At 39.3% G+C, this 24,256-nt stretch overlaps 1 protein-coding gene across 4 annotated transcripts in view; it reads left to right on the top strand.

Moving 5' to 3' along the window:
• NARS2 (asparaginyl-tRNA synthetase 2, mitochondrial) overlaps positions 1–24,256 on the top strand; it is a 137,994-nt gene that overhangs the window by 90,268 nt on the left and 23,470 nt on the right. For all 4 annotated transcript variants that reach the window (XM_522122.7, XM_009423821.5, XM_009423820.5 and 1 more), the window contains exons 8-11: positions 5,323–5,421; positions 5,536–5,573; positions 14,709–14,775; positions 18,016–18,153. In XM_522122.7, coding sequence (XP_522122.4) covers positions 5,323–5,421; positions 5,536–5,573; positions 14,709–14,775; positions 18,016–18,153 — 342 coding nt within the window. The remainder of the gene's footprint in view (positions 1–5,322; positions 5,422–5,535; positions 5,574–14,708; positions 14,776–18,015; positions 18,154–24,256) is intronic.

Below are 24,256 nucleotides of genomic sequence, written 5' to 3'. Positions count from 1 at the left end.
TAGTTTGAAATCAGGTAGTGTGATGTCTCCAGCTTTGTTCTTTTTGCTTAGGATTATCTTGGCTATACAGGCTCTCTTTTGGTTCCATATGAAATTTAAAGTAGTTTTTTCTAATTCTGAAGAAAGTCAGTGGTAGCTTGATGGGAATAGCATTGCATCTATAAATTACTTTGGGCAGCATGGCCATTTTCACGATATTGATTCTTCCTGTCCATGAGCATGGAATTTTTTTTTCCATTTGTTTGTGTCCTCTCTTATTTCCTTGAGCAGTGGTTTGTAGTTCTCCTTGAAGAGGTCCTTCACATCCCTTGTAAGTTGTACTCCTAAGTATTTTATTCTCTTTGTAGCAGTTGTGAGTGGGAGTTGACTCATGATTTGGCTCTCTGCTTGTCTATTACTGGTGTATAGGAAAGCTTGTGATTTTTGCACATTGATTTTGTATCCTGAGACTTTGCTGAAGTTGCTTATCAGCTTAAGGAGTTTTTGGGCTGAGACGATGTGGTTTTCTAAATATACAATCATGTCATCTGTAAACAGAGACAATTTGACTTCCTCTCTTCCTGTTTGAATACCCTTTATTTATTTCTTTTGCCTGATTGCCCTGGCGAGAACTTCCAACACTATGTTGAATAGGAGTGGTGAGAGAGGGCATCCTTGTCTTGTGCCCGTTTTCAAATGGAATGCTTCCAGCTTTTGCCCATTCAGTATGATACTGGCTGTGGGTTTGTCATAAATAGCTCTTATTATTTTGAGATATGTTTCATCAATACCTAGTTTATTGAGAGTTTTCAGCATGAAGGGCTGTTGAATTTTGTCAAAGGCCTTTTCTGCATCTATTGAGGTAATCATGTGGTTTTTGTCATTGGTTCTGTTTATGTGATGGATTAAGTTTATTGATTTGTGTATGTTGAACCCGCCTTGCATCCCAGGGATGAAGCTGACTTGATCGTGGTGGATAAGCTTTTTGATGTGCTGCTGGATTTGGTTTGCCAGTATTATATTAAGGATTTTCGTATTGATGTTCATCAGGGATATTGGCCTGAAATTTTCTTTTTTTGTTGTGTCTCTGCCAGGTTTTGGCATCAGGATGATGCTGGCTTCATAAAATGGGTTACGGGACTCCCTCTTTTTCTGTTGTTTGGAATAATTTTAGAAGGAATGGTTCTAGCTCCTCTTTGTACCTCTGGTAGAATGTGGCTGTGAATCTGTCTGGTCCTGGGCTTTTTTGGTTGGTAGGCTATTGATTACTGTCTCAACTTCAGAACTTGTTATTGGTCTATTCAGGGATTGGACTTCTTCCTGGTTTAGTCTTGGGAGGGCGTATATGTCCAGGAAGTTATCCATTTCTCCTAGATTTTCTCGTTTATTAGCGTAGAGGTGTTTATGCTTTTCTCTGATGGTAGTTTGTATTTCTATGGGATCTGTGGTGATATCCCCTTTATCATTTTTTATTGTGTCTATTTGATTCTTCTCTCTTTTCTTCTTTATTAGTCTAGCTAGCGGCCTATTTGTTAATCTTTTCAAAAAACCAGCTCCTGGATTCATTGATTTTTTTCAAGGGTTTTTTGTGTCTCTATTTCCTTCAGTTCTGCTCTGATCTTAGTTATTTCTTGTCTTCTGCTAGCTTTTGAATTTGTTTGCTCTTGCTTCTGTAGTTCTTTTCATTGTGATGTTAGGGTGTCAATTTGAGATCTTTCCTGCTTTCTGATGTGGGCATTTAGTGCTATAAACTTCCCTCTTAACACTGCTTCAGCTGTGTCTGACCATATTTTTAAGTTATAATTGTTTAGAGAGATAGGTTGTAGTCAATTTATTTCATCTTGGACAGCTAGAGAAATAAAGTGGTTTAATTATTAATATTTCTTTTGACTCTCAAAAGTGTCCCAGCTTGGATAGTTCATTACATAATTACACACAAAGGTTTCTGACTAATTTCATGAGTCTTAATGTTGATCTTCATGAAACTAATAATAAATTGACACTTAAGAATATTCATGTTTTGGTGTCATGATTTGCTACTCCAGTTCTTATTTATTTGGTACTCCGCTGGTGGTAGTCAGGGTATATACTGTTCTTGAATGATTTAGTTAATTGTGATACACACTTTTTTCCTGAAGACTAGAAAAAAGTGTGCTGTCCCCAAAAGTAATCTGCGTCTCTTAATTTTCTTCCTTTTACAAATTACTTTCCTTGGAAATTAGCATCTTTATACAGAGTGGTCTCTTAAATATTAAATCAGAATGTTCTAACAAAGAATATTTTCCCCTTATGAGCTATAAGCAATTAGATATTGCTGTTATAGTACAACTAATTAACATTTTTAAGACATCTGAGTTATGCTAACCCTTCTGTTAGGTTTCTGGGTTTTTTTTAACTTATTTGTGGAGTATATTGTGAATGTCAAGATTAGGGCAGCCAGTGATTTTCTTATTCTGCTGGAAATGTACTTCTCAGGAAAGACAATGATTTAACAACCCCAGTGGTCAAAGTCTTCATCTTACAAATGGGTGTACTGTGTCCCTCAACAGTGCAGGCATATCATCTAATCCACCTGCTCTTTATTCCTCCCAATGTGTATTAGCTTTGTTTAAGTGATTGAGGCATATGAGCCTGCATAAATCATTATGTTACTTAGTAATTTATTTATCTCACTGCTGAATTGAAGGTGATACAGGCTCAAGGTGAAGGATCTTTAGCTTCCTGTTGTTCTCCTTTCATCAAGTTATTCCTTACCCCATACCCCTCTCACCCTCCCCATTGGATTCATTTGGTTTTCTTTATTTTCCTTTCTTTTCCTCCAATAGTTTACAATCTATACATTCTGTTTTTATTATTTTAGTGGTTTACCTTATATTTTTTACATGAAATAAAAAGTTAGGCCAGGTGTGGTGGCTCATGCCTGTAATCCTGGCACTTTGGGAGGCTGAGGCAGGTGGGTCACTTGAGGCCAGGAGTTAGAGACCAGCCTGGCCAACATGGTGAAATCCTGTCTCTACAAAAAAATTACAAACATTACCTGGGTGTGGTGCTACACCCCTGTAATCCCAGCTACTCAGGAGGCTGAGGTAGGAGAATTGCTTGAACCTGGGAGATGGCGGCTGCAGTGGGCTGAGATGGCACCACTGCACTCCATTCTGGGTGACAGAGCAAGACTCTGTCTTAGAAAAAAAAAAAAAAAGAAAGTTAAACATTTCTCCCCTTTTTAGGATACAAGATCCTTAGAAAGTTTACTTTAATTCTGCTTATTCCCTTCAGATTTATCTTTACTATTATCTAGTCTTTTGATTCTTTTTTCCCACCCCCCCCCCAAATTAGTTGTCATTACTATTTTATGTGATCAGTGCCTTACATAGCCACATGCTCACCAATTTTTTTTTTTTTTTTTTACTTAATTAGATATACATGTTGGTTGGAAAAATAAATGACCATAGTAATAGAATGTAAGAAAATAGGCTGGGTGCAGTGGCTCACACCTATAATCCCCACACTTTAAGAGGCCAAGGTGGGCAGATCACCTGAGGTCAGGAGTTCAAGACCAGCCTGGCCAACATGGTGAAACCCCATCTCCACTGAAAATAGAAAAATTATCTAGGCGTGGTGAGACACACTTGTAATCACAGCTGCTAAGGAGGCTGAGGCAGGACAATTGCTTGAACCCAGGAGGCAGAGGCTACAGTGAGCCATTGCACCACTGCCTGCGTGAGAGAGCAAGACTCCGTCTAAAAAAACAATAAATAAATAAAATGTAAGAAAATAAACCAGGAATGCAGTATAGCTTAGCAAGATGTCTAGAGTAAATGCCACTAGGCCAGGTGCAGTGGCTCATGCCTATAATCCTCGTACTATGGGAGGCTGAGAAGGGAGGATCGCTTGAGCTTAGGAGTTCGAGACCAGTCTGGGCAATATAGCGAGACCTAATCTCTATTAAATATCAAAAAAATTAGCTGGGTGTGGTGATGCATGCCTGTGGTCCCAGTTACTCAGTTGGCTGAGGCAGGAGGATCGCTTGATCCCAGGAGATCAAGGCAGCAGTGAGCTGTGATTATACCACTGCCCTCCAACCTGGGTGACAGAGCAAGACCTTGTCTCATAAATAAATAAATAACACTAACAATGACTGAAACGTCATGAAATAGATCTGGTTGTCACTGGTATTTAAGTGTTTTCCTGTATCTGGTTATATTAATGTACTTCAATAGACAGTTACGCCTTCACTATGCTTCCAGCCTCAAGAGGATCTACTAGTATGCAACAGAGGAAGAGAAGATACCTGCCTTTAAGGCAGCCTGTACTTTATACATATGTGCACCTTTATGAATACACCATTTAGAAGACCTAATATTGTCTTGTTGATTTAAAACCAAGAATGTTTGTTGTGAATAAAAACATTTTAGAAATATTTTTCATTCCAGTCACTTTTTTCCTTCTAAGAACAAGCTTCTATTATGAGTCTCCTATGGGCACCCATGGTAGAATAATTTTTTTTGTTGTTTTTTGAGACAGGATCTCACTCTGTCACCTAGGCTGGAGTTGCAGTGGCGTGATCATGGCTCACTGTAGCCTCAACCTCGCAGGCTCAAGTGATCCTCCCAACTCAGCCTCCTGAGGATCTGGGACTACAGGTGCACACACCACTATGCCCAGCTAATTTTTCTTTTTATTTTTGTAGAGACAGAGTTTTGCCATGTTGCCTAGGCTGGTCTTGAGAATAAGTTCTTATATACTGATTTTTGCTGTATGCTGTTTTATGTTATTTTTATTTTGGCCATTAGCAAAGCAAAAATGTATATATTTATATTTAGATATATCATCATTTCTGTAATTTTAAAGTTGACTTTCATTTACCGACGAGCGAATGAACCACTTTTCAAAATGTTCTTACTGTTCACAACAACTGATGTTTGTTGTGTGTTTCTCTGAGCCAGTACTAAGCTAAGTGTGACACATGCTTTATCTCATTTAATTCTCTCAAACATCCTGTAAGTTAGGTGCTATTATTACCCTGATTCTACAAGTGAGTTTATTGAAATTTAGAGAGGCATTGATGAGTTACAGCTGTTCATTTGACATCTCACTTCTTTACCAGCATTGAAACTGTCAACATAAGATTAAAACATTTCCTTTTTTCTTCCTCCCTGCCACCCACCAAGGAAATTGAGATGCCTGGAAAACTGAACCAATTTTCCATGGTACATTCAAGGATTAAAAGACTTGGTGGATTTATAGTTGCTAAAGCCTGGAATGCGGTCCTTATTGAGTCCTGAACAGGTTTTTCATGTAAAATTGCTTATGTGTCAGGTGATTCTATTTCATTTCTCTTAGGTTATAGAGGAACTGTTCAAGGCTACAACAATGATGGTTCTCTCAAAATGTCCTGAAGATGTTGAACTCTGTCACAAATTCATAGCACCTGGCCAAAAGGTAATTAGTTTTATGGATAAAGCCCAATACATCTACTGTTTAATGTGTTAATTATACATAATGAATAAAATTATATTTTTAAAATTTTCTTTTTTGTCTTTTTTTTTTATTAAGGACAGATTAGAACATATGCTAAAAAACAACTTTTTAATGTAAGTAGATGTTATACTTTTTGAACTTTATTCATTATCACTGTATTTATTACACTATATTATAATTTTTTAAATTTATATCTGCTTATATAGATCCTATATATATAGGATATATATATAGACATATTATATGTCTATATATAGACACTCCCCAGATTCCAGGCAAGACCCATGTTCTAATTATTTTTATAGCTCTTGTGTTTGGTTCATAGTTGATAATCAGTGTTTCATCAATAAATTAATAAATCATAGCAAGATAAAATCTAGTAACTATTAACTATGTAACTATAATTCAAACTTATACTAACTTTAGTCATCAAAATTTGGCTTGATTAAAAAAAACTGTAAAAAACATGCTCAGTGTAGGTTACAGCAAGACAAGAATTCAGGAACAGAAAACTAAGAGATTACCACAGTGATCTGCGTGAGAGTTAATGATGATTTGGACTGTGTATTAGAGTTCTCCAGAGAAACACGACCAACCACGTTTGAGGGCGGGGTGTGTGTGTGGAGATAGAGAGAGAGATTGAGAGATTATTCTAAAGAATTGGCTCACGTAATTGTAGATGCTTGTTGCATTTAAAGTCTCGGGGTAGGTGGACAAGCTGGAGAGTCAAGGAAGAGTTGCCATTCAAGTCCAAAGGCAGTCTGCTGGCAGAATTCCTTCTTTCTCAGGAGGAGATTAGTCTTTGTCTTATCAAAATCTTCAACTGATTGGATTTAGCCCACCCACATTATGAAGGGTAATATGATCTGCTTTTTTCAAAGTCCACTGATTTAGACATTAATTTCATCCAAAAAACACCTTCTTAGAAGCATTCAGAATACTATTTGACCAAATATCTGGGGACCATGGCCCAGCCAAGTTGACACAAAATTAACCATCACAGACCAGGATGGTGGCAAGAGTTCTCCTATTCCGAATATATTTTAGAGATAGAACAAACAGGATTTACTGAGGGTGAGAGAGAGGAGTTAAGGGTGACTTCAAGGTTTTTTTTCTCCTACAGCTGCAAAAATGAAATTGCTATTAACTGAAATTGGGAAATGCTTAAGAGAGTATTGGGGCAGGAGCTTTGAGAGGAAGGGGTGGTATCGGGAACACAGATATGTTAAGATTGAGATGCTTTTCAGATATCCAGCCATAGATGTTGGATAGGCAACTGAAAGTGTGGGTCTGGAGTTTTATAAGACAGTCTTGGGCATGAGTATATTGATAAAAGTGGTCATTAAGTAGATGAAGAAAGAAGTAATTTGGCCTTCTCAAGGAATCTCTGCTGGTGACAAAACAACCAGGGAAGGATCTTAGTTTTCCAGCTCCTATCTAATGAAAAGATTCAAAATGCAGAAATAATATTCACCATTTGTTGAATATTTACCCAGACAGTGATAAAATTTACATACATCAGTAGCTCATTTTATCTTCACAACTCCAAGTAGTTATTATTCTCATTCTACAGATGGAGAATCCCTGCAAAGAGGTTGAGTAAAAGATGAAATGGTGATTCAAGCTCATGTTCATCTGATTTCAAAGCTCAGACTTTTAACCTGAGATTTTCATATATTTGGGAGGGTACTGGAATTAAGGGTAGAGTGGTTGTAGCTGCCCCACTATCATTACAACTCTTACATGTCACTTAACTCTTGTGCTTTGGAGTCCTTGTCCATAAAATGTTAAGGTTGGAAAATGTCCTCTTGGGCTGCGCCATTTCAATCATTGTCATTGTCACAATCCATTCTGCATACTACAAATCATAGTTGCAGTTTAAATTTGTGGGGAGAGGGACATCAGCAAGATGATGAATAGAGGGTCCCAGCCTTCACCACAGAAAGTCCATTTGGCAACTAGTCACATACAAGAACACCTTTTTGAAAATCCCAAAATTTGGGAATGAAATTGAGACACCCAGGCGGACCACAGAGCAAAAAGTGCATTAGAAGGGTAGGAGCAATGGTCTCAGTTTGACTGAATCCTCCCTTCCCTAAGTAGGCACAATACCACACACAGAAGATTCCCCTTGGCACACAGTTAATGCAGTGGAAAAAGAGACAGCTATCCAGTTTCCCCAGCATTCTGTGATGCTTCCTAGGAGGCCCATTCCTGTCTCACAGGGCACCCTGGGGGTAAGGCCTAGACTACCAGGGGTCAAGTAGGAACAAAGGAGTGGGGCAGTGCTCACAGCAACCAGTACACGGATCTTGGTCATAGCTGTGTTCCTGCCAGCAGTAGCAGCTGATCAGAGATACCAGCCAGTGGCATAGCCCATTTACAAAGCCTAGCTGGTTGCTGCAGAAGCTCAGTAGGAAGGTCTATCTGGTTTGAGCCCCTACAGGGCAGCCACCCCACCTAGCCTCAGCATCCACTCCCATGCTTTGCTCAGGCAGGCGGACATCACAAATGTTTTACATTTGTGTAAGATACAGATGGCCAATAGGTTTATCAAAAAGTGTCCAACATCACTAATCAATAAAATGCAAATTAAAACCACACTGAGATAACCACTCACACCTGTTAGAATGGCTGTTATCAAAAAGTAGAATGAGACACGTTGGCTCATGCCTGTAGTCTCAGCACTTTGGGAGGCTGAGGTGGGAGGATCACTTGAACCCAGGAGTTCAGGACCACCCTGGCCAACTTAGTGAGACCCTATCTCTACAAAAAAAAAATAAATAAATTAGCCAGGTGTGGTGACATGTGCCTGTAGTGCCAGCTACTCAGGAGACTAAGGTGGGAGGATTGCCTAAGCCCAGGAGGTTGAGTTTTCAGTGAACTATGATCACAGACGCTGCTGCACTCCAGCCTGGGAGACAGAGCAAGACCTTGTCTCAAAAAAAAAAAAAAAAAAAAAAGTCAAATGATAACAGGTGTTGGCAAAGATGTGGCGCTTGGGAACCCTTTTATAACTGTTAGTGGGAATGTAAATTAGTAGAGCTATTATGGAGGATAGTATGGGAGGTTTCTCAAAAAACCAAAAGTATATTTACCATATGATTCAGCCATCCTACCTCTGGGTACATATGCAGAACTGAAGTCAGTATGTCAAAGAGATATCTGCACTTACATGTTCTTTGCAGCACTATTCATAGTAGCCAAGATATGGAATCAACCTAAGTGTCCATCAGTAGGTGACTGGATAAAGTAAATGTGTATATATATACACAGTGGAATACTATTCAAAGGAAATCTTATTTGTGACAACATGGATCAACCTGGAAGACTTAATGCTAAGTGAAAGAAGCTAGGCACAGAAAGACAAATACTGCATGATTCACTTTGATGTGAAATGTAATAAAGTTAACACTTACAGAAGTAGTGAGTAGAATGGTAGTTACCAGTGGCCGGTGAGGGGTTCTTGAAGGGAATGGAAAGAAATTGTCCAAGGGGTACAAAGTTTCAGTTAGACCAGAGGAATAAGTTTTCAGGATTTATTGCATAACAAAGTGACCATAATTAATTGTAATGTATATCTCAAAATTGCTAAAGGAGTAGATTTTAAGTCTTCTCACTACAAAAAAAAAATGAAGCATGTGAGACGATAGATATGTTAATTACCTTGATATATTCATTCCACAGTGTATAATACCAAAAACACATTGTATCCTGTAAATACATAAAATATTTGTCAATTAAAAATTCAAACATTTTTAAATAAATGTATATGTGTGATTATTTGATTGGTATCTACTACCTCTGTGATGTCAGAGGCTATGTTTAAATTGCTTACTCTTATACCCCCAGGACTTAGCCCAGTGCCTTTAACAGAAACTCAGTAAATACTGAGTAATTGAGTGGACAAACAAGTGACGAGTAACTGTGGCTGTAAAGGTATTCTTTAGGCTGGATCCTCTCCTGAGGTTTCTTATTGGCTCATATCACTATTTATTTCAGTCACTGAGGGTAGTGAACCATGATTCAGAAAACCTGGATTCTAATCCTGGCCCTACCATTTACTAGCCATTAATGAGTAAATTAATATTTTTTAACAAATATTTATTGACTGCCTAATATGAGTTAGGCACTTTGCTAGTTCTTGAGAATAATGAAAACAAACATTGATTTATTTTTTTATGGAGTTGAAAATCTAGAGAAAAAGATGAACAGTTAAATATTTATATGAATAATGTAATTACGACTATGAACTTGATTAATAGTGAATCTTTAACTTTTCTGAACTTCAGTTACCTCATCTATACAAAAATACTCTGTCTTATATTGTTGAAAGGATTTAATGACAATACTGTTAAAAGCAATATGTCAGACTAGGTAATTTGAAAACACTCTTGCTACAAAACATCTAAAAATAATACTTAAAATATTAAAAGATTCTTTTAAATACGTTGTTGAATTCACTAGAAAGTAGGAGAAGTTCCAGGTGCTAGAAATGAAGAAGGAACCAAACACCAGAGTGATATGGACAGTTGGTGTGATGCTGAGGATTCTCAGGGTGTAGGGTAGGGAAGCTGGAGGGCGATTTTCCAGTTTTTGAAACCAGAGATTTTAACAGCAATGAGATGACATGAGAATAGACGTAGCAGAATGAATTAGAATCAAGATATCCCCTGAAATGCACGCACAGATATACACACAAAGCTAGAACTGGTCAAGGACTACACCCTTAATGAAAGGGCCAATTAGAAAATAAGCAAACAAACAGAAAATTGAGCTAGCCAGCATAGAGAATTTACAGAGAAGTGTAGAAGTATATCTGCTTTAGCCTGGGCTTAAGGATAGAGACAAAACAGAAATAGTCTTCACTGAGAATTTGCAGCCACAGTTGGCCCTTAAGTGAGCCTAGAGTTTGAATTTATGTTTCCTGTGTAGTTCAAGAATCTTCATGCCAGGGCATTAAAATAAAAAATTGTCTTCAGTTGGTGATAATGCTGGAGTAGCTATAGAAATCAATATAAAACCAATCTTGAAGTTTGTACCCTCAACCCAAGTGGCATGATACTCTCAAAACAAACTCTACTGAAGATAATCTCACACTCCAAATACACAGGGAAATACCTACCATGAGCAAGAACAGCAGACATAACAAACAGCATTAAATTCCCAAGAAGTTCAAAGAACAGTAATGACAATAGATTGATAAAATAGTATCTTCACATAGTTGAAAGAAAATACCTGTTACCTTAGAACTGAAATACTGGGCAGCAATAACTTGTAAAACTGGAGAGGCACGTTGATAGTTGAAATGTTAGTCCTTTTGTTGTTTGAAAGGAAGAGAGAGGAACTGGTGAACTTTAGACTTTTTGTTTTTAAGAGACAGGACCTTGCTGTGTTTTCCAGGCTGGAGGGCAGTGGTGTGATCATAGCTCACCGCAGCCTGGAACTCCTGGGCCCAAGCAATCCTCCTGCCTCAGCCTCCCGAGTAACTGAGACAACTGGTGCAGGCCACCACACCCGGCTGCTTTAGACTGTTAAGTCAGATATGCATGTTAAAATGTGCAGGGTAGCCACTGAAAGCGTAATGAGATGGTGCTGGTCTGATGACAGTGATTATTAAGTCATCAACATCAGAGGTATCAAGTTGAGAAATAGATTGTGTGGTGGTGCCCTCTCTACCACTTTGGCATCACCTTTCTGCTGTTTCATGCCTTTTAAGGCATTGGCACTGAAACTTCTGAAAATACTGGTGTAGCTGAATCTACTATTTGAGTTAATCCTAAAAACAGTAAAGAGAAAAGAAAAAACAGGGAGATGGCGAAAGAGAAACTGTTGTCCTTTATGCAGACTGCACTGTTAATTAATGAATCTGTATAGATACCACGTGACTTGTATTCTTTTGAGTAGATTTCAGTGTATTTTTCACTACCTGTTACAATTATTTTATATGAAAATGTGCTGTTTCAGCAACTCGTGTAGTAATGGAATTTAGCGTTTATGCAGAAATTGTATTCAGTTTATTTTACATTTCCTTTATATTATTATGGTTCTGAAAATGTAGAGTATTTACCTTTTTTATTTGCTCTTCATTTATCTTTGTGTGTGAATTTGAGGTGAAGGATGACAATAATTATCTTTGTAGTTTAGCAATTTTAACAGCTTCAGAATAATGAATTTTCTTTATTCAGCAATGAAAAATGTGAAATACGAAGGTAGTTTGATGCTGTATCATTCTCTACCACAGTGTTTTTTCCTCCTTTCCTCAAAGTACTTTGGAAACAGTTTCTGGAAAGGAGAAGAGATATTATTTTCTATACATATCAAGAAAAATACTTAATAGAGTTGATGGAAGCCATTAAGGATATCAAATGTCAGAACTGTAATTTGAACTTGAAAGTTCTGCCTCTAATGAAGGTATTGGGGAGTGGAGTGGAAGACGTGGAATAACAAGAGATATTTAGACATGAGAGTCATTTCTTAATAATGAAACAGTAACATACCAATGGTACAAAATCTTACTGCTTATTATTTTGACTGCTCTCATATTTCTCAGTGTGATTGGTAGATCATACCAAGTAATTGATATAATAGAACGATAGAATGCCTAAGCAGAAAAGAACTTTATGTGGCACATATACACCATGGAATACTATGCAGCCATAAAAAATGATGAGTTCATGTCCTTTGTAGGGACGTGGATGAAATTGGAAATCATCATTCTCAGTAAACTATCGCAAGAACAAAAAACCAAACACCGCATATTCTCACTCATAGGTGGGAATTGAACAATGAGATCACATGGACACAGGAAGGGGAACATCACACTCTGGGGACTGTGGTGGGGTGGGGGGAGGGGGGAGGGATAGCATTGGGAGATATACCTAATGCTAGATGACGAGTTAGTGGGTGCAGCGCACCAGCATGGCACATGTGTACGTATGTAACTAACCTGCACAATGTGCACATGTACCCTACAACTTAAAGTATAATAATAAAAGAAAAAAAAGAAAAAAAAAAGATAGTTCAATCTCCTTATTTTACAAGTGCAAATACTTAATTTTTAAATGTTTGTATAATACATTACAAAAATTAATAACATGCTTTCACTACGTTGAAGTGACTTACATAGCTAGTAGTAGAATCAGATGAAGTGGTAGAATCAGTTGAGCCTGTTTTCTTTTGTTTTGATGGAACATATGAAACTCTAAGTGTTTCAGTCATTATCTTAGCCGTTAAAAGCTTATACTCTGGAGTCAGCAGATCAAGATTTACTATTTACTTACATGAGTAACCTTTGGAAAGTTATTGATCCTCTCTAACCTTCTGCTTCCCTTCTGTAAAATGCTAATTTTAAAATCGTTATTACTGCTACTACCAACACCACTACCACCACCATTATTACCTTAGAAATTACCTATTGTTATTACTAGATTTTAATTTGAATAGATTCTTAGGAAAAAACCTATCTTTCAAAACATAGCTTTAGGGGCTTTATTGTACTGTATGACACAATACAACTCTTTCTGGTTAGTTGTTATGGATATGAACTTCATTTTTGCTTCAGAGAACAAGTTTGTGCTGGAGAAATTATTTTTTGAGCTCGAGGTCTTTCAGGAAGTTTGTAGATTTTTTTGTAAAAAAAAAAAAAAAAAAAATCCAAAATACTGATGCAGTATTTTACCTGTAGTTTACAAGCAACCTGACACTTTCATGTTACTGGTGGGTATAAATTGATATAAAAGAGGGCAATATCTTTGGCAAAACCTTTCAGAAAATATAAAAATTGCAAATTTTCATCTAATAATTCCACTTTTGCCTGTGAAAAGTTAGTGTATAATAACTATTTGTAATATTAAATAGGTATATATAGGCATGTTTTATAATAGCAAAAGATTAGAATGTGAAATATCAGGTCACTGGTTAAACTAACTAATTATGACACATCCACAAAATAGAATATTATGTAATACAAAAAGTGAAGAATGTCTTCATATACACACAGATCTGCAAGGTATATTAGTAAAAATAGGTGTGAAAGAGTGTGTATGTTATGTATGACATCTGTAAAAAAGGAAGATTGTGTATTATTTACATTATCTGTATAAATAAAATCCTCTAGAGGGATGTTCACAATACCAATAACAGTGATTGTGTGAAAGGAAAGGAACTAGGTGTCTCTGGAACCGCAATGGAAGGGAGATGTATACTCTTATACATCTTGATTTTTTTTAAAACTATGTAGACAAGTTACCTATTCACATAGTTAAATTAAAACAAATACTTGCTTTGACTTACTTTAGGCATGAGGGTGTCTCATGGAGAGAATCAGTATTTTCCTACATAGTCTTATAATGCTTAGAATATATTACCAGGCCCTTACTATGACCTGAAAGAGTCCATGTGATCTGACTTCTGACTGCCTTTCCTATGTAATTTCCTGTGCATTCTTCCTCTTGTTCAGTATGCTCTAGTCACGCTGACTGCCCTTTTTGTTCTGTGAACAAGCCAAACCGTTTCTCACTTCAGGTCCTTGTACTTGCTGTTCCTTTTGCCTGGAATACTCCTCCCAAGATACTTCTATGGTTCATTTCCTTACTCGGTGCACGCTTCTGTTCAGATGTCACAAACTTAGGCCTTTCTTGACCATCATATCTAAAATGGCACCCCAAACCCCCTCTGCCTTCTTATTCCACTTTATTTTTCTTCATAGCACAAATAGCTACTTGTTTATTTATCTGTCTACTGTCTCCTCACCTGCATCTCTCGCTCTCTCTCTCTCTGACACACACATGCGCGCATGCACATTGTCTCCATGAAGGCTGAGCTTTATTTTTATCTCCAGTGCCTAGAATTGTGTGTAGTGCCTAGTAGGTGCCAAGTATATGTCTGTTGGATAAATAAATGAATTAATGGTGAATTTTAGGAAAAAGTATTTTGCTGTTGTAGTCTCAGTATTTCATACCTTTTAATAGGGCATTGGCATATCATGGATTCAGAGAATAATCTTTACTTGCTTAAGTGACTAGCTTCACTGTGTATATTGCAAGTAGATGAGGAGTGAGGTTATTGAATGGTTACTTGTCTTCAGGCAGATCAGACTTTCATAGGATTAGATCAGCCTTAATTCCTGATTATTCATGACCTCACAGTGTGATATAGGAGTACGCTTTTTCTGGTTTTAAAATGAACTAGTTAACAGCAGCTCCATTGTATTGACTTTTCTCTGCTTGTATCCTGTTTTCCTCCAGCATTTCTTATACTGAAGCAGTGGAGATCTTAAAGCAAGCATCCCAGAACTTCACCTTTACCCCGGAGGTAGTATTTTGTGTGTATGTATATATGTGTGTGTGAAAATGCTTCCTTCTTGTCTTTAGCTTACTGTGTTAAGAATCTTTCAAAATCATCTTAATTCTCTTATTAGCAAAATATGGCATTTGCTCATTTGTACACAGACTTAAGATTTTGTTTGATGTTTGCTGAATCTTGTTGAGATACTTAAAACGGAATTAATTAAGAATAAAAATAAATTTTATCATTTGGAATAGCAGTGACTAAAGGGTTATAAAGGAGTCTCCCACGTTTAGGAAGATGAAAATTCTAAAAAAGAAAGATAATCATAGACTATTACTGTAGAGACCAGGTGTTGGGGCTCACGCCTATAATTCCAGCACTTTGGGAGGCCAAGGCAGGCAGATTGCTTGAGCCCCAAAGTTCAAGACCAGCCTGGGCAATACAGTGAGACCCTGTCTCTACCCCCCCCCCCAAAAAAAAGTGAATTTTTAAAAAAAGAATATTACTGTAAAAGTCAACTAGTTCTGTGTTTTCCAAAATATATTCTGAATGACATTAAAAGATGACCAGGCTGGGTGCGGTGGCTCACACCTGTAATCCCAGCACTTTGGGGAGGCCGAGACAGGCGGATCACGAGGTCAGGACATTAAGACCATCCTGGCTAACATGGTGAAACCCCGTCTCTACTAAAAATACAAAAAATTAGCTGGGCGAGGTGGCGGGTGCCTGTAGTCCCAGCTACTCAGGAGGCTGAGGCAGGAGAATGGCATGAACCCGGGGGGCAGAGTCTGCAGTGAGCAGAGATCACCACTGCATTCCAGCCTCGGCAACAGCGAGACTCCATCTCAAAAAAAAAAAAAAAAAAAAGATGACCAACAAAAGAAGTTATATTATCAAATAAGTTTAGGCAACATAACTAAACAGGTGTGTTTTTCTTTTTCTTTTTTTTTTTTTTTTTTTTTCAGATTTAGTGCTTGCAGAAACAGGTTTGTTTTTCAGTTGAACTTTACAGAGCCTTTTAGTTTGTGAGCCACTCTGGAAAATACTGGGTTTTTTTTGTTTGTTTTGCTTTTAAAGAACTTTATATTTAAGAGATGGAGGTCTCGTTATGATGCCTGAGCTCATCTTGAACTCCTAGGCTCAAGGGATCCGCCACTTCAGCCTGCCAAGTAACTGGGACTAGAGGAGCATGCCTCAGTACCCAGCCAAGAATTCTTTGTTTTTTTTTTTTCCAATACTTATTTGATAAACAAAGATTGTATAGGCCGGGTGTGGTAGTTCACACCTGTAATCCCAACACTTTAAGAGGCCAAGGTAGGATTGCTTGAGCCCAGGAGTTTAAAATTGCAGTGAGCCATGATCGACTACAGCCCTCCAGCCTAGGTGACAGAGAAAGACCTTGTCTCTAAGAACAACAACAAAAGAAGATTGTATATATTCAGGGTATACGACATGATGATTTGATACATGTATACATTGTGTAACAGATTATCATAATCAAATTAGTTAACACATCTGTCATTACCCACACTGTACATTAGATCCCCAGAACTTGTTCATCTTATAACTGAAAGTGTATACACTTTGACAAATATCACCTCATTTGCCCCATTCCCAGACCCCTGACAACCACTGTACAACTCTCTCTTTCTGTGAAGGAACTCCTTTGTTTATTTTTTATTGTATTTAATTTATTAATTTATTAATTAGTTAATTTATTTGTTTATTTTTTGAAAGACAGGATCTCTCTGTGTTGCCGAGGCTGGAGTGCAGTGGTGCAAACATGGCTCACTGCAGATTCCACCTCCCAGGCTCTCATCATTCCTCCCAACTCAGTCTCCCAACTATCTGGGACTACAGGTGCATGCCACCAGGTCTGGCTGATTTTTTTATTTTTTGTAGAGACAGGGTTATGTTGCCTAGGCTAGTCTCGGGCTTCTGTGCTCAAGCACTCCTCGGCTTCCCAAGGTGCTGGGATTAAAGGCATGAGCCACCATGCCTGGCCAGAGCTTTTTTATTTTATTGGCAATGATATAGGTCCAGAGAGACCACATGGTCTGTCAATGGACATATGTATAATGTTGGAGGCAAAACTCTTTTCCTATTCCAGTTATTTTTTCCTATAACTAAGATACTGCCAAACAAGTGGTAGTAATAAGATAATGTTAACCTTTGTGTTTAAACTCTTCCTTGTACCGGTTCAATCCCAATTAAGTCAGATCTTTATGTATTACAAAAGTAACCTCTGTTTGTTATATTTATGATCAATTCTTTGTGTAAGTTTTCATTTCTTTTTCTCCTACCCTGGAAGCTTCATGAAGTCAGGGATTATAACTTTTTCTTACCACTATATCCAGTATATCATATGGTACCTGGAATTTAATAGGCACATTAGTATTTGCTTAATAAATATATTGAACAGAGTTAATAAATATTCATCAAAGAGCATCTCATACATGAGTTGACTCTTTTTATTTAAAAAGAAGTCACCGGCCATCACTGTGGCTCACACCTGTAATCCCAGCACTTTGGGAGGCCAAGGTGGGCAGATCACGAAATCAGGAGTTCAGGACCAGCCTGGCCAACGTAGTGAAACCCCATCTCTACTGAAAATACAAAAAAAATAGCCGGGCATGGTGGCGGGCACCTGAAGTCCCAGTTACTTGGGAGGCTGAGGCAGGAGAATCACTTGAACCCGGGAGACAGAGGTTGCAGTGAGCCGAGATTGCACCACTGCACTCTAGCCTGGGCGACACAGCCAGACTCTGTCTCAAAAAAAACAAAAGTCACCAAGAGAAGTCATTTAGCCAAAGATAGGCTCAATATTAGGAATATTATCTTCTATCATTTAATTTCCTGAGACTTAGGAACAATAACGTGGAAGAAGCTCTAGGCACTATTAAAAATTGTGATTCTGAAGTCAGGTTTTTTTTTTTTATCTCCTTGTAAAGTAGACTTTGTTTTCCTGCAGGTGCTGTATTATCTGCTCCTGGGGGGTGGGGGTGGGGGTGGGGGAGCAGTGGGGACACAGTAAGCATAGTGTCTATCTACTGGCCTCAGCTTTCATCTTTCCAGGCCTGTAGGTGTTCTTGTTAACAAATATCTCTCTCTGGTTTAGTCAGCTGTGTAACCTTAGCAGCTAGCTCCACACATGGAGCCTCAGGAAGATGAAGCCCTTAGAATTGATGCAGGTTATTTTCAGGTGCTTAATTGTATATTTCACCTCTGTCTCCTCTTTTGGTCATTTCTTTCTTCTCATTACAGTGGGGTGCTGACCTACGGACTGAACATGAAAAGTACCTGGTGAAGCACTGTGGCAACATACCTGTCTTCGTTATTAATTATCCATTAACACTCAAGCCTTTCTACATGAGGGATAATGAAGATGGCCCTCAGCACACGGTAAGAAGAGATACTAAATAAATTGGGGTTAGTCCTCTTAGGTTGGGTTTTTCATTTAGCCTTTGTGATCTTTTCTTAAATGTCATCTATCACTCTGTCTCTTAAAATGATAACGTTTTTCAAAGACATCTCTTAAAAATGTTTCCCAAAGAAGATCCCAGTGTTCTATAAACGTACTTCCTCATTTCTGTCACAAGTTCTTCTTCTTAGTTTAGCAGGTGCAAATCTAGGTTTTCTTTGTTTCGTTTTGTTATGTTTCATTTTGTTTTGTTTTGTTTTGTAATGACTGAGAGGAAGTGGCCTAGAACACTGTATGGCTATACCAAGCTTGTTAGTCTGTGGTGAAGTACTGGTTAGAAGACTCCTAGGAGGGAAGGCATACTGGGCAAGAGATGAGAGCAGTGGCACTGAGAGGTGACAGCGTGCTGGTAGCCCTCACAGCCCTCTCTCGCTCTCGGCGCCTCCTCGGCCTTGGCGCCCACTTTGGCGGCACTTGAGGAGCCCTTCAGCCTGCCACTGCGCTGTGGGAGCCCCTTTCTGGGCTGGCCAAGGCCGGAGCCGGCTCCCTCAGCTTGCGGGGTGGTGTGGAGGGAGAGGCATGGGCAGGAACCAGGGCTGCCTGCGGTGCTTGCGGGCCAGTGCGAGTTCCAGGTGGGCGTGGGCTTGGCGGGCCCCACCTGCCCCGGGCAGTGAGGGGCTTAGCACCTGGGCCAGCAGCAGCTGTGCTCAATTTCCTGCCAGGCCTTAGCTGCCTTCCCACGGGGCAGGGCTCGGGACCTGCAGCCCCCCATGCCTGAGCCTCCCCACCCCTCCGTGGGCTCCTGTGTCGCTGAAGCCTCCCTGACGAGCGCCGCCCCCTGCTCCACGGCGCCCAGTCCCATTGACCACCCAAGGGCTGAGGAGTGCGGGCGCATGGCGCGAGACTGGCAGGCAGCTCCACCTGCAGCCCCAGTGTGGGATCCACTGGGTGAAGCCAGCTGGGCTCCTGAGTCTGGTGGGGACGTGGAGAACCTTTATGTCTAGCTAAGAGATTGTAAATACACCAATCGGCACTCTGTATCTAGCTCAAGGTTTGTAAACACACCAAACAGCACCCTCTGTCTAGCTCAGGGTTTGTGAATGCACCAGTGGGCACTCTGTTTCTAGCTACTCTGATGGGGACTTGGAGAACCTTTATGTCTAGCTAAGGGATTGTAAATACACCAATCAGCACTCTATCTAGCTCAAGGTTTGAAAACACACCAATCAGCACCCTGTGTCTAGCTCAGGGTTGTGAATGCACCAGTGGACACTGTCTAGCTACTCTGGTGGGGACTTGGAGAACCTTTGTGTGGACACTCTGTATCTAGCTAATCTGGTGGGCACGTGGAGAACCTTTGTGTCTAGCTCAGGGACTGTAAATGTACCAATCAGTGCCCTGTCAAAACAGACCACTCTGCTCTACCAATCAGCAGGATGTGGGTGGGGCCAGATAAGAGAATAAAAGCAGGCTGCCCGAGCCAGCAGTGGCAACCCGCTTGGGTCCCCTTCCACACTGTGGAAGCTTTGTTTTTTCGCTCTTTGCAATAAATCTTGCTACTGCTCACTCTGGGTCCACACTGCCTTTATGAGCTGTAACACTCACCGCGAAGATCTGCAGCTTCACTCCTGAAGCCAGCGAGACCACGAGCCCACCGGGAGGAATGAAGAACTCCAGACGCGCCGCCTTAAGAGCTGTTAACACTCACCGCGAAGGTCTGCAGCTTCACTCCTGAGCCAGCCAGACCACGAACCCACCAGAAGGAAGAAACTCCAAACACATCTGAACATCAGAAGGAACAAACTCCGGACGCGCCGCCTTTAAGAACTGTAACACTCACCGTGAGGGTCCGCGGCTTCATTGTTGAAGTCAGTGAGACCAAGAACCCACCAATTCCGGACACTGCACAGTCAGGCAAAGGAAAAGCTGGCTTGGCAGAGCAGGAGGAGGCTTAGACTGCTTTGGTTTGGACTATCAAATAGAAATAGTGAGGGGAGGGCTACGAAGGGATACAGGCAGTCTAGGCAGATTTTCCCTGTCTCAGCTCTTGTCTGACCGTCTCTTCTCTGTCTGCCTGTTTTGTCTCTCTCATCCCTTTACCGTTTCTTGTCCTGTGGTTTTTTTTTTTTTTTTTTTTTTTTTTTTTTTTTACCTTAACTATAGTTGTCTTTTTTTGAGATAGAATTTCACTCTTGTCACCCAGGCTGGGGTGCAATGGCGTGATCTCAGCTCACTGCAACCTCTGCCTCCCAGGTTCAAGTGATTTTCCTGCCTCGGCCTCCCAAGTAGCTGGGATTATAGGCGTGTGCCGCCACACCCATCAGATTTTTGTATTTTTAGTAGAGACAGGGTTTCACCATGTTGGCCAGGCTGGTCTTAAACTCCTGACCTCAGGTAGTCTGCCCTCCTCAGCCTCCCAAAGTGCTTGGATTACAGGCGTGAGCCACTGCACCTGGCCTGCCTTTTTTATTCTTTTGGTTTTTACAAAATTAGCTATAACATGCCAGGTATAGTGGCTCACGTTTGTAATCCCAGCACTTTGGTAGTCCAAGGTGGGAAAATTGCTTGAGACCAGGAATTCAAGACCAGCCTGTTGAACATAGGAAGACCCTATCTCAACAAAAAATAAATTAGCCAGGTGTAGTGGTGTGCACCTGTAGTCTATCTACTCAAGAGGCTGAGGTGAGAGAATTACTCGAGCCTAGGAACTCGAGGCTTCAGTGAGCCATAATGGTGTCACTGTGCTCCAGCCTGGGCGACAGAGGGAGCCCCCTATCTGAAAAACAAATAATTAAATTTTAAAGTTGGCAATAATATAAAGTAAGAATATATTTTACTTTTCTAAATATTTATTGAATAGTTATATACGTAATATTATTAGTTGTAAAAGTCTATGAGACAGATTATATTGATTTCAAAATAGGCCCAAAAACTACACTTTACTGTCTGATGCTTTTCACTTATTTGTGGATAAATATACAAAAATGTAGATTAGGGCCCACTAGTAAACAGAATGTCCCTGTCAGGTATACAGGGTTATCTGTTTGACTGTATTTCCTGTTTTTTCATTTAGTATTAATACAGCTGTATTAGCCACCATTTACTAGATGCTTAGGAATCAAGCACTACCATCTCATCTCTAAATCCAGAAACAACTTTGCTTAGAAGCTTGTTTCCCCATTTTATAAATGAAAAACTGGAGTGCAGAGATAGATTGCATTTCCAAAGCTACGTAGATAGTAAGTAGTTAGTATTCACACCTGATTCTCTTTAGCTTTAAAGTGTATTTCTAAAATATATATATTTTTTTTCTAGACTGCAGATTGTTTTATAAAGTCTGTGTTTTTTTCCACTTCTTCCAACTGCCTAAAAATCACAAATAATATAAAATTACTTTTTAGCCATTTATTTTACTCACCTCACCTTTCACACAAAATCATCCAAAACTAGTGAGCAACATAATTGATTTATGATTCTTATATTCTCTTTTTTCTACCAACCCTCTAGTGTAATTGGCCCCCAGGTTGCCAGCAAAAAGGAGACATTAGGACCTAGATTATCTAGTCCTACATAATTTAGTATTGAGCCTATATTACAAAACAGAAGACTATATCTGTTGGCTTTTTTTCATCACTCCAGCCCATTCCAATTCCACCTCCCCCTCCAACACACACACCATGTATTTTTCTCATTTAATTTCCCTAGATTAAGCATCTTTCAGTCACTCAATTTTGTACTTAAGTACTCTGCTTAAGAATTTTCTTCTCTATAAAGATTTTTCTGGGTTACCCAGCTACTTTGAGCCTTCCTTTTTTGGATTTTTGTTGCATTTAAAGAATTAGCGAAACTATAGCATTGTGTCTATATTCTGTAATCTCTTAATGAGTTTTGCTTGCTTTCTTTTCTTTTTCTTAAAAGACGGAATCTCGCTCTGTCTTCCAGGCTGGAGTGCAATGGCATGATCTTGGCTCATTGCACCCTCTATCTCCCGGGTTCAAGCAATTCTCCTGCCTCAGCCTCCCGAGTAGCTGGGACTACAGACGCATGCCACCACACCTGGCTAATTTTTTTTTTTTTTTTTTTTTTTTTTTTTTTTTTAAGTGGGTACGGGATTTCACAGTGTTGCCCAGGCTGGTCTCAAACTGAGCTCAGGCAGTCCATCCGCCTCAGCCTCCTAAAGTGTTTGGTTTACAGGCATGAAAGTTTGCTTTCCTAAACAAAACTTAACAACTTTAGGATGGGTACTGAATTTTTTTTTTTTTTTTTTTTTACCAGCACAGCATCTCCCACTCATTCTATACTCCTACTTCTTTGTAGTTTCCACCCCTATCACACCATTGAAGTAGCTCTTGTTAGGATCAGTAATGATCTTCATGTTATTAAATCCAGCAGACTTTTAAGTCTTTATTTTACTTGGCTGGTCAGTGCTAATCAGCACTATTAATGACTTTTTTATTCTTATAACCCTCTCCTCCCTTGACTTTTGTGACATCACATTATCCCTGTTTTTCTCCTTTCTCAGCATTTATTCTTTCTTAGTCTCCTGTACAGATTTATCCATTTCTATCTATTCATCAGGTGTTGGAATTCCTCAAGGCCCAGTCCTTGGTGGTCTTTATTTTCCTCATGTTATTTCATCTGTATCTATTGCTTACTGTTTATTCTCTCAGAAGTTTTTATTTCTAATCCAGACTTCTTCTCTGAGCTCTAGACTCATATACATTCGTCCCTCAGTATCCTCAGGGATTGGTTCCAGGACACCCTACCCACTAGCCCCCTCTCAGATAGCAAAATTCGAGGATACTAATGAGCCCCTTATGTAAAATGACGTAGTATGCGTATCACCTATGCACATCCTCCTGTATACTTTAAATAATTTATAGGTTACTTATAATACCTAATACAATGTAAATGCTGTGTAAATAGTTGTTATGCTGTATTGTTTAGGGAAATAATGGCAAGAAAAAAATCTGTACATGTTAGTTACAGATACAACCATGTATTTGTTTTTCCTGAATATTTTAAATCTGCTGTTGGTTGAATCCACAAATGCAGAACCTCTGAATACAGAGGGCTGACTCATTGACTGCCTCATTGACTGCCATTTACATATCTCAAAGGCATCTCAAACACAACACATCCAAAATTGAACCTATGATTTCTCCTCTCCTCCCAGCAAATTTGATCTTCTTTCAATATTCTGTATTCATCTAATTGTACATGCCAGATACCTGAGTCATCTCAGAAGTCTTCCTTTCTCATTTCCTCCATTGACTAAGTTCTGTCACTTTTGCGCTCCTAAATATCTCTCACATCCATTCATTTCTCTTCATTTCCTCTTTTACCTTTTCAGATTAAGATACTGCCTAGACTAATAGCCTCCTAACTGATCTTCATATATCCATTCTTTCCTCTTCTGAATCAGTTCTCCCATTTTAGTGTGAGTTTTTATAAAATGTAAATCCTGGCTGGGCACAGTTGCTCATGCCTGTAATCCCTGCACTTTGGGAGCCTGAGGTGCACAGATCACTTGATCCCAGGAGTTCCAGACCAGCCTGGACAGCATAATGAGACTCCATCTCCATTAAAAAAAAAAAAAAATTAACCCAATCATGTTGTCACTCTTCTTAAAGCCATTCAGTGGCCTCCCTTTGCTCCTAGGATAAAAGCCAAAATCCTTTATGTCGCCTACAATGCCTAGTAGAATGTGGCTGTGTCTCCTTCTCTAGTCTGTTGTACTGTGGGACTCCACTTTGTTCTCTCCCATCACCACCCTTCTTCTGTGTCTTCAGACGTGCAGTTCTTTCTCTCACCTCAGACTCTGCATATATTATTCCTTCAATCTAGAACAGTCTTCTTCATCTAAATAATTTTGCTTACTGATATTTATACTCAATCACCATTTCCTCAGAGAAACCTTTCTTGACCCTCTAGTCTGAGTCAGAGGCCCCTGTTAGATGCTGCAGTCGTACCATGTTAAGTTTCACACCCAGAGATACTAACTCTTAATCCATCATAACCTTTAACAGTTGTAATTTTACATCTATGTGCATGACTATTTAATTAATGACACCTTCCTCTATG

The sequence above is a fragment of the Pan troglodytes genome, chromosome 9 (genome assembly GCF_028858775.2).
Source record: "Pan troglodytes isolate AG18354 chromosome 9, NHGRI_mPanTro3-v2.0_pri, whole genome shotgun sequence".
Taxonomy (NCBI): domain Eukaryota; kingdom Metazoa; phylum Chordata; class Mammalia; order Primates; family Hominidae; genus Pan; species Pan troglodytes.
The sequence above is the reverse complement of the archived record's forward strand: the minus strand, read 5'-3'. Positions and strand labels throughout refer to the sequence as shown.